The sequence below is a fragment of the Mus pahari genome, chromosome 5 (genome assembly GCF_900095145.1).
Source record: "Mus pahari chromosome 5, PAHARI_EIJ_v1.1, whole genome shotgun sequence".
Lineage (NCBI taxonomy): Eukaryota > Metazoa > Chordata > Mammalia > Rodentia > Muridae > Mus > Mus pahari.
Window position 1 is genome coordinate 106,476,915 of NC_034594.1, and position 11,316 is coordinate 106,488,230.

The 11,316-nt window shown below is 46.8% G+C and overlaps 1 protein-coding gene across 2 annotated transcripts in view; it reads left to right on the forward strand.

Moving 5' to 3' along the window:
• The window catches only part of Lemd1 (LEM domain containing 1), a 30,078-nt gene that overhangs the window by 358 nt on the left and 18,404 nt on the right, over positions 1 to 11,316 (forward strand). Inside the window, exons 2-3 of one of the 2 annotated variants that reach the window (XM_021199236.1) lie at positions 453 to 575; positions 3,975 to 4,045. In XM_021199236.1, coding sequence (XP_021054895.1) covers positions 453 to 575; positions 3,975 to 4,045 — 194 coding nt within the window. The remainder of the gene's footprint in view (positions 1 to 452; positions 576 to 3,974; positions 4,046 to 11,316) is intronic. The other variant, XM_021199237.1, reaches the window with a different exon arrangement.

Below are 11,316 nucleotides of genomic sequence, written 5' to 3' on the forward strand. Positions count from 1 at the left end.
GCTTTGGGATATTTTGGTCAGTCACTTTTTCTTTCCCTGGTTTTTCTCCATTCTCTGAGACCTTGCTGGGAGACTTGTGAGAAGAAGGTGGTTTGTTTTTTTTTTTTTTTTTTTTATTTCTTAATGCTAAAAGTCCAATTTTTTTTTTATCATATTAGCCCTCTTGGGTTTTTAATATGTGCCCTCTATTTTCATTATCTCTATTCCCTCATAGACAACTTTGTCCCAGTTGCTCTCAGAGGAACTCAGTACCTGGTTATTGATAATCTGCAGATATTACCTGTCTATATAATGGGAAGAAGGAGTTGAGCGGCTGGCAGTGGGGGCCGTCTCATTGTTAAGAGCCATATGTAGCCGGTCATGTAAGGTCCCTGAAGAGAGGGCTGGGTTAAAACAGCTCGAACCCTGTATATGCAACCCAGAATGGCTTACTTCCCTGTGGTGTTCCTCAGCTTCCACCAGAAAGACCTATGAGAAGAAGCTAATGCAGCTTCTGGCCTCGCCTCCCTGGGAACCGCCTGTCACAAAGAGACCCACAAGGCCGCAGGGCTCTGAGGACAGCGATGACAGTGAAGGTACCGTTGTCTGCGGCGCTGCCAGATGGCAGCTTCACGTTTATTAATACCCTGTCCAGCATGACTTACACACTGTAAATGATGTGCATGCTGACCTGTAAAACAGCCATGCGGCCTCTGTGCACAGAGCCTACCAAAGAAGCCCCTGGGCTGCAAAATCATCTGTATGGAGAAGTCTGTCTTCACACTAAAGACACGGCTGGGTAGGATATTGAGGGAAGGGCCAGCTAGCATGCACATCCTTTACCTAAGCCAGAGTCAGATCATGTATAAGGAGTCCTTAATAAGCTCCTTGAGTCGAGGTTCTGGCCTTCCGTGAGGTCCCAAGCTCTGCTTTGCCTCAAACTGATACATTTCACTATGATTTTCTTTGGATTAGGTGATTTCATGCCCAGAAACAAACAAACAAACAAACAAACAAACAAACAAACAAAACAGATGAACCAGCTTGTACTTCTCTTAGTTTCTCACACACAAACTGCTGATAGCAGCTTTGGAGACCAGTGGGTGGGTGGGAAGTGGTGGTCCCTGAAATCCTTTGACTTTGCTTACAGTGGCCATGGCTCCAGCAAGCACACTACATAAAGCAGCATAAATCATACACATGCAGTTGTCTCTGTCCTCAGAGCTCTTTGAGGATGGCCTTGGAGAGCCTCATAATATATCCCACGAACAATTCCTGGGAGTCCCCTGGGAGCCCAGGGAAACAGCACCTAATGCAGGCCACCTGTGTCTTCTGGACAGGATGTGAACCAAGCCCTTTAACCCTCATAACACTTAGCAAGAGTGACTAGCCCAAAAATCACATCACTGGAGCGTGGCTCTAGAAGATAAATATATATTGGGATGTGCCATGATGAACCTAAAACCCATCTTCAATATCACTCTCGGTCCAACATCACAGAGCAGGAGTTCAGTGCATGTTTGAGGGTAAAGAGCAGTGTAGGCAGGGCTAGAGGTATAGTTCAATGAAGGGCACTTGACTAGTGTGCACAGGCCCTGAAGATCACCTGGGCACACAGGCACATGCACACACCCACATGCACACACACATGCATACACAAATAGTGATAAAACTAAGACCTGAACTCAGGACTGACTGCCTCTTAAACGTGTGCTTCCTATCTCATAGCCTGTACTTGATGAATGTTGTATTTTGCACCAGATGTGATCTATGCAAAGGGAGACAGTTTCCCATACTTATTAACAGTTCAATTAAACAGCCCAAATGGTCTGGAAAAAAAAATCTTGATATTGAATGGACACAGAGATTTCCCTAATTGTCACAGTGAGCTTATTTGGAAGGGACAGCAGGGTCTAGGGGTAGACCCCCTGGCTGGTAGGTAGGCCATTATACAAGTAACCTTGGGATAGCCAGTATATACAAATAACCTTGGGACAAATGGCTGGGCTGGGCTGGGCTGTCTCAGACTTCTCCATTTCCTGCCTGGGGAAGAGGCTTGGGGGATTGGTCCATACATAGAAACTGTTCAGGGCTGCCAATGAAGCCAAAGCTACAGAAGCTACGCTGTAGCCAGCTCAAACTGGTTCTGGCCATAGGTCCCCTCCTCACTGCCCATGCGGTTCCCAGGACACAACCTCCACAAAGGTGTGTTTCTGCCAAAGAAGATTGTTTTCCATTGGTGATCTTGACTGTTTCCACTGGGTCTCCCAGAGGCCAACTTCCGGGCCAGAGTGGAGGCTCAGCTCACTCACTGCACACTTGGGTGAAGCCCTAGATTGTCAACCACCAGTGCTTCTTCCAATCACAGAACTGTCCTCCAGAGGAGGTCCGAACTGTGTATTTAAGGTCAAGTTTGTCACCAGAAGCCTTTTAGTACATTGGAATGGAGGGTTGGACCACTCCTCTCCACTCCTGTGTGTGGAATGGAGGCTTTAACCTGGGACCATCCTATGAAAGAGTCAGCCTGGATCCAGCAGGTTACAAAAACACCTGCTGGGGTGAGCGGTGGGACCAGAGGGGAGCAGGGACAGAAAGCTCCTCAATCTCATAAATAACCAGGGATTCGATTTTCTCCCTTTCTGCCCTGTTCTGGGCGGTGAAGGCTTCCGTTTAATTGTTTGATCCCTTTCGTTTTGTGACACTGGGATGTGGGGGAGGACTCAGTGCTGGGATGTGGGGGGACTCAGTGCTGGGATGAGGGAGAGGGCGGGAGATAGGTTTTTATACTGTGTAGCCCTAACAGGCCTGGAATTCACTACATAGAACAGGGTGGTCTTGGACTTGCTAGGATCCTCCTGCCTCTACCTCAGTAGTGATGAAATTACGGGTATGTGTGCCTCCACACCTGCTCAAACTTCCCAGATGGCAGATAGCTTGCTGTGGTGGAGTAACAAGCCCATCCCTGAGGAAGCTGAGACAGGAGGGCCTCAGCTGGGAGGCTGAGCCTGAACATGTAGTGAAATCTTGCTTCAAAACATCAAAAGCAAAATAAAGTGCCTCCATGAGCATCTATCCTGAATGCACACCAGTACAGAGTGCTCCTCACATTCCAGCACTGAGTCCTCCCCACATGCCAGCACTGAGTCCTCCCTACATGCCAGCACTGAGTCCTCCCTACATGCCAGCACCGAGTCCCCCCACATGCCAGCACTGAGTCCCCTCACATCCCAACACTAAGTCCCCCCACATCCCAGCACTGAGTCCTCTCCACATCCCAGCACTGAGTCCTCCCCACATCCCAGCACTGAGTCCTCCCCACATCCCAGCACTGAGTCGTCCCCACATCCCAGCACTGAGTCCTCCCTACATGCCAGCACTGAGTCCTCCCCACATCCCAGCACTGAGTCCTCCCCACATCCCAGCACTGAGTCCTCCCTACATGCCAGCACTGAGTCCTCCCCACATCCCAGCACTGAGTCCTCCCCACATGCCAGCACTGAGTCCCCCCACATCCCAGCACTGAGTCCTCCCCACATCCCAGCACTGAGTCCTCCCCACATCTCAGTGTCACTATGGGCTGCTTTCTGCTGCTGGCTATCCTGCCACTCAGAAAGCCACTGACTTCCCCTTCTTCAGGGTGCTGTTCTAGATAGGAGGCAGGAAGTCCTTTCTATTCTGGCATTTAGGAACACACAGAGCTCACACCTGGCTTTCAGGGACAATGCTAAACTGAGAACAACAGCTCTCAGAGAGCCTGCTAGCTTATGTCTCTCTGAGGCACGCAAATATGACAGCCAGCCACATCCCCACAGGAGGCCTAAGCATGTCTCTCGGAGGCTCCCGCAGCTCCAGAGGAAGGCACTTTTCTCTGTAAAGGGCACAGTGAATTTTCTTACCCTAGTGGAAGCGCCCTGTGGCTGAGAGAAAACACTTGGTGTTTCTTTCTCCTGCTGCCTCATCTGCTCTCGTGGCCTGTTCTCTTTTTGTTTCCCCAGATCCAGCCGTAAATATCATTTTGAAGGGAAATGTCAAATTCTCAAGAAACAAAGGCAAGGAAGGCAAGAAGGTATGAACAATTCTAATGCATGAATACTTTTACATGTATGTTAAAATAAAAATTAGCACTCTCAGACATATAAAGAAATACTCACTACATTCTGCTAGAGTCCTAGTCTAGACCTGATCTTTTAATAAAAAAGAAAAAAATCCACCTTTTTTTTGAGGGGGGTTGTTACAAGACAGGGTTTCTCTGTATAGCCCTGAAATGGCTTTTGTGTTCTAGCTAGGACCCAGAGTACCGCTGTCCCTTTTGCCCCACAATGAAAGCATTGCCATGGGCCTGCCAGCTTCACCCGACCCTGAACCATCTCCTCAGCTTTCACGTATGGAACTCAGTTCTAGGCCCACTTAGGAACACAGGAGAAACGTGCGCGTCTCTAATCGCGTCCCTTTGCTAGTCAGACATTGAGACATGGCTTCCACTCCGACTGACCACAGTGGGACTGGAGGCCAGATATCTGAGGGTTTCTCCCTCAGGAGAGACCTGGCTGGGTTAGGGTCCCTGTCCGCTGCTTGTTTGTGCAAGCGCTCTGGGGAAATCAGTTAGCGTGTGCAGCAGCATCAACAGGCTCTGCCTGTTGTCAAGCGAAGACAGGCCTGAGCACAGCGAGGCATCGGTACTGAGGAATTCTCACACTGGACTCTCCCGCCTTCTTTTTCTGACCACTGTCCATTACTATTTTGAGGCCTCTCCCTGGTGCCTCTGATTTTTGGCTTCTCAACTTCCCCACTCCAAGGGGTTGCTTCTTGATTGCTGTCTTGCTCGCTAAATAAATGCCCTCATGCTGGAGACCTCTAGCTTTAGCCATCTTTTCTTCATTTTTTTTTTTTTTTTAATGTGGCTTCCTCTTGTTACCTCCTCCTGTGCTAACCCCTCCAAGACCCTCCTCAGGCATAGGCCTGTGTCAAGTTGATTTATTCCTTCACAGTCTCCAACCTTCCCTCCGCAGTGCATCCCCTCAACAAACGGCCCCTCCATGGGCATGAGTGCTTTGGAGATTGGAGAGATGTGTTTACACCTTGCTACATGGCTGTCCCCTGCTACTGTGTACAGGATAGACATCAGGAGCAAACACATCCCCATGCCCATTCGGCCGCACAGATGGGCCATCACTGCCCAGGCCCAAAGCCCCAGACCTCTTGTGGAAGACCCACTTCTCAGAGCAGTGTATGCATAGAGGTTTTTACATTCTTAAGATTAGAATCCTGTTCTTAAACTTACTCCAGGCAGAACTGGGTGGTCTGTACCTTTAATCTCAGTGCTCAGGAGGCTGAAGCAGGACAATGGTGAGCTCTGTATTAGCCTGGGCTTCACAGCAAGACCTTATCTTACCAAACCAACCAAACACCAGAGGCTAAGGATGAAACTCAACAGCAAACACTTGACTCGTATATGCAAGCCTGGCCCCCATGCCCAGCCTCCACCCAACAGAAACCTCTCCCACCCCAACCCGGTTTGTTTTTGTTTGTTTGTTTGGTTGGTTGGTTTTTCGAGACAGGGTTTCTCTGTGTAGCCCTGGCTGTCCTGGAATTCACTTCGTAGACCAGGCTGACCTCGAACTCAGAAATCCACCTGCCTCTGCCTCCCAAGTGCTGGGATTAAAGGCGTGCGCCACCACGCCCGGTTTGTTTATTTGTTTTTAACAATGGCAAAATCTTCCAGATTGGCTTTTGCCCCTGCCTTTTCCCAGTCCGACCTAGTGTAGACCTATCAGCAGAGGCTTAACATGTCCACCGCTCACTTGCTCCACCCTCCGGAGACGCTCCGTACTCCCCACGGCTTTCCTCCCTCCTCGCCCAGGGGATGCACCTGGTAGTTCCTACCGTGTCTCCCCAGCCTCCGTGGTAGCTGCTTCCCCTGCCTGGAGCTCTCTCCATTCTTCTCATTTCCGGCTTTCTTTTCTTCCCACTGTTAAAATCCTGTGATTTTTGTAAGAAATGCTTCATAGGCCACTCATACGAATCCCTTTGAAATGATACTTTACCTCTTTCATTAGCTGAACCCTCACAGGGTCCTGCATCTGACAGGAGCCTAAAATGTACTCCACTAAGCCTATCACACACGGTTTTACCAACAAATAGGTTAGTTGCAATTGGATTCTAGCATTTAAACTACCCGAGGAACTTAAGGAAATGAAAAGAAACCCCAGGCAAACAGGTGATAGCCGACTCCCATTCAAAGACAACTCGCATTTGATGAGGTGATTCTGAACCCGGCATTTTCTAAAAGGATTAAAAAAAATTTAAAAGTCTACTAAATGGCTCACTAAAGGAACCCTTTCTATTCACGAAAACCCAGTTCCTCAGAAAACCCTTTTGTCTAGATCTCACAGAGATGGTTACAGTAGGAAAAGCAACCTGCATACTTAAAACACCTCAGCTTGGAAGAAGCGGCCTGCAATCCTTGCTTTACATAAACCCGAGACAAAGCTGCATTGATATTTTCAACTGGCGATAGAATTAAATAGGAAGTGGGTGATGACACAGAGTCCTTTAATGTGAAGAATTTATATAATCCGTTTGGATTCTTCAAAGGGCCCCACGACATCTGCTCCACTTTTAATCTGGAGGTGAACGTAAGGAAGTGTCCGGGTCGCCACGTAAAGATGGCAGCGAGTATGTTTATTTAGACACTTGTACTTGGACCACTATTCGGAACAGTGGTCGGCACCAGATAACCTTGTTAATGTCTAGGAAGGGAGGGTTAGTGTTTGTTCAAACCATTCTTTCATTTTAGAGGGGTCTGTAGTGAAGTACAGCTATCCTGAGACCTGGACTGTGACACTCTGCACACCTTCTTAGCATAGTGAGCGTGTAGTTTTGTCAACCCGCTCACATAGCCTGCTGATTTAGTCATTAAGACCACTCAAAAAAGCCACGTCCGGGCTGGGGCGCAGCTCAGTAGCTAGCGCATGCCCAGTGAAGTCAGCGGTGCTGCTCCTCTGATAGGGACTGGAAACAGCTCCTCTCTCTCCTGCTGGGGTGAGAGCTAGGTTTGTAGTTATAACTCAGGCTCTCCGTCTCCTCTTTCAAAGGGATTTACAGTGGGCCCAAGAGATGACAACCTCCACTGGCAGCTTGTATAAAGTGGGATTTGAGTACGGTACCTTGTGATTTATCACCCAAACACGATGAAGAATAAAAGGGGGTTACCAGTCAGGGAGACTGGAACAACAAGGATAAGGCAGGACGGTCTAGGTCAGAAGAGAACACATGGTCATCTGGGTTTAAGGCCAGTTCCCAGGACTGAAGTATTTGTGTGTGCACACCTCGCTTTGAGAGCCAGGCTGTAGGTAAAAGCCAGAGGGCAGCCAGCGAGCTCCGGGGTGTGGGCGTGAGGTGGGGGTGTCTTTCTGTCTGTATCTCCCCGTTTCTGTCTCTCTGTCTCTGCCTCTGTGTGTGTCTCTGCCTCTGTGTGTGTGTGTATGTGTGTGTGTGTGTGTGTGTGAGAGAGAGAGAGAGAGAGAGAGAGAGAGAGAGAGAGAGAGAGATTGTTTCCTCCCAGAGATAAGCTGTTGTTTGTGGCCAGAGCCTCAATACCCCCTGGGGGGTGGGGGCCCTCTCATTTGCCACCTTTCCTAAGCATTTTACTCCCGGGCTTCTCACATGTGTCCCCTGCCTAGGGATCTGCTTTTCCAGCCAGCCTTCCCCAACCCTTTGCCCATGAGCTTTCTCTCTAGGTTGTGAAATGTTGAACATACAATCTTTGCTCTGAGTTCATCTCTAGGCATAGGCAGAGGGGCATCCCAGTCCCTACTGGCCTCTTCGGAAGGAGCCCTGGTCCTACACTGAGGAAGATGGTCTCTTTCTCTGATTTCCAGATGCTTTGCCTCTTAGACATTACAACTCGGAGAGGCTCAGACTATCAGCTAAGTGTCACTTTTGAGTGACACTTATCTTAAACCTGCTTGAGGACAAATGTAGGTGCAGAGAGAGGCATAGTCTCTACCCCAAAGAAACCGTTTTTGTTTTTGAGACGGCATTTCTCTATAAAGTCCTGGTTGGTCTGGAATTAGCTATGTGGATTAGGCTGGCCTTGAACTCACAGAGATCCACTTGCCTCTGCCTCCTGAGTACTGGGATTGCAAAGTGTAAACCACCATACCCAGCTATGAAAAAAAACAAACAAACAAACAAAAAAACCTTTAAAATGTGCTCTAAACACAAAAAGATACTTCAAAAATACGGGCGGTAGAGACAGACACCATGGGCTCAATCTCGGCTCTGCCACTCGCTTCCATAAATCCCCACCCCTGCTGTGTCGGGGTTTACCACCTGAAAGTGGGCTAATAATGGCCTCTGCCTCGTAGTGAGTCTCGGAGCTTGAATTCTAGCATGTAAATCAGACTGGGGAATGTAGCTTGGAACAGATTACTTATGACATCTAATAAAAGATACTTAGCTACAAGTAAGAGCTATTGTTTTTGTTAGCAGGATTGTTCTATTAAAAGTACACTATTTAATTATCTGCAACACACAATAACATAGTTAGTAAAAAAAAAAATTAAGGAAATGGAAATAAGATCTTCAGTACTGAGCTCCGAATGATGCAGAATATGACTTACCAGAGTGCCCAGAGGTATATTTATGTAAGTAAGTATTCAGGCATAATTAAAGACTGCTTTCTGCATGTGACTGAAGCAGGCTGAACTTTTAAAAGCCCTGTGTGTATAATAAGCAAGGCATGGTGGCACACACCTGTAATCCTAGCACCTAAGACATTGTGGCAGAAGCACTCCAAATTCCAGGCTAGCCTGAGCTACCTAAGGAGAACTCTGGCTCAAAAAATAAAACAACCAGAAAAAGCTTATGTGACCCCTGGATTTGAGGAAATTTTCTATCTATATCATTTTCTATTTCTTTAAACATTTTTTAAAGATGTATTTATTTAATGTATATGAGTACACTGTAGCTGTCTTCAGACACACCAGAAGAGGGCATCAGATCCCATTACAGATGGTTATGAGCTACCATGTAGTTGCTGGAACTTGAACTCAGGACTCTGGAAGAGCAGTCAGTGCTCTTAACCTCTGAGCCATCTCTCCAGCCCCCTTCCTTGAACATTTTAAAAATTAAGTTACTTTGCACTAACTTCACAGGTACATAGTGACAAGAGTAGTATAGAGAATTCTGTACTCTTTTACCAGACACAGTTGTTACAGTGTATCATTTTTGCTGTTCCCTGGGTTGTGACTCTGAGCCCTCTTGAGAGCAAACTGCACAAGAAGCCCTCAGACAGGTGCTCTGCTGTCCTGCTCCAGAGATCCACCTAGAGCCAATTGCACCTCTAAAGCACAGACCCCTCCAGGCTTCAGCTACCATTTCAACAGCGTCCTTTTGCTTCCTGGTTAGTCACCAATCCAGAAACACCTGTCACGTCTAGATCTCTGGTCTCTTCAGTGTCCTACATCTTGGCAGAGCTGTGCCTCAGTTTCTTCCTATAACTCATGCCCTGGTCAGTTTTAGAGATCAGTGCTTCCATTCTGTTGGGTTAGTATGCTCTACTTCAATTACAAACTATTCTCAATACCAAATGCATGTGTGTGTGTGCATGCGTGTGCGTGTGTGAGAGAGACCTATATTCCAATTTTTCAGAAAGAAATGGACAATTCAATTCAGTTTTGATAGCTGCCTGCAGTTAGCATCAGATCCCACACGTTGAGACCTCAGTCCCCTAAACGGCCTCATTGTAGATGACAATCCCAGTCCTTGGCTCTACTGTGTTTCTGATAGACCAGCTATCTCAGTTTCTATGACCCCTCACTTAGACCTGATAATTTGTGAGAATGATTCACAGATCTCAGGAATAGTGTGCTGGATAGTGTTATGTCAGCTTGACACAAGTTTAAGTCATCTGAGAAGAGGGAACCTCAACTGGGAACTGGAGTCCAATAAGATTGGGCTGTGGGGCATTTTCTTAATTAGTGATTGACTTTACTATCATTTCCTTCCTGAGAACATACATCTATCGTCATTTTATCAAAAGGAATTTCCTGCTGTTCTTTCCATAGGGCATTCATGGGACAGCTTCATGGGCAGTAGATACCATTCATCATAACTCATGAGCCTAGGCATGATTTATTGGAGATAATTATTGATTGTGGGATTTCTTCCCTGGAAAAGCTTCTTGGCTCTCCTTATAGATGAGGAAATGTACAGGAAGGAGGTGATGCGCCCACGAACACAGAGAAAGCAGGAAGAAAAACCGGAATAGAATTTCTATTTCCAATCTTCATCCAGTTCTATTAAATGACTGAAGGGAAGGAAAGGTGGCCTTAGTGATGAAATTGCTCCCCCTGCTGTCTGTTTTTAGGCACGGCAGGAGGATTTGGGCCTGCAAAGGGCAGCAAAGACCTCTTTCCTTTGATTGGTGGATTGTTCCAATTGCACACCAAGGCTATGGAACACAGGTCAATACATCTAAATATGCGAATGAATGGATGGAATTTGCCTAACTGAAGAGTATAAAAGTTGAGTTCCACTAAGCTGGGTGTGGTGGCACATGCCTTCAATCCAGCTCTTGGGAGGCAGAGGATGAACAAGCTCTGAAGCTTGTTCGAAGACAGCCAGAGCTACCTACATAGTGTGACCTTGTCTCAAAACAAACCAACAACGAAATTTAGCATTGCTAGATTTAATTTAATTTAACTTTTAGTTTTGAGGGATAGGGTTTCTCTGTGTAGCCCTGGCTGTCCTGGAACTAGCTCTGTAGACCAGGCTGGCCTTGAACCAGAGTTCTTGCGCGCTCTCTCTCTCTCTCTCTCACACACACACACACACACACACACACACACACACACACACAGAGCTAGATTTAGTTTTTATCGATGTGGTGGTGGAATGTGGATGTGTTATTCATGACTGTAAATGGAACTTCTCTTGTTAATTTCTGGTAGGATTGAGCATCTTTTCTCATATTAATTTTTCATTTGTGCTTTCACATTTATGAAACGCCCATTCATGTCTTTTGCCCTCTTTAGTAGACTGTTTACCTTATTGGTTTATAGGTGTGACTTAGATACTGTTGGTAGCAGTTGTTTCTTAGCGATAGATGTAGCAATATCCTTTAGTTGCCTTGGTTTGTCTTTTCACTCTTCTCTTGCTTTTAAATTACTTTCAAAGTTTACAGACAGCTCCCAAAAAGAACACCTATATGGTCCTTATCCAGACTTACCCATAGTGTTTGTTTATTTGTGATGTAATGTGATATGATGTGATGTTGTGTGTGTGTGTGCATGAAAGAGAGAGAGAGAGAGAGAGAGAGAGAGAGAGAGAGAG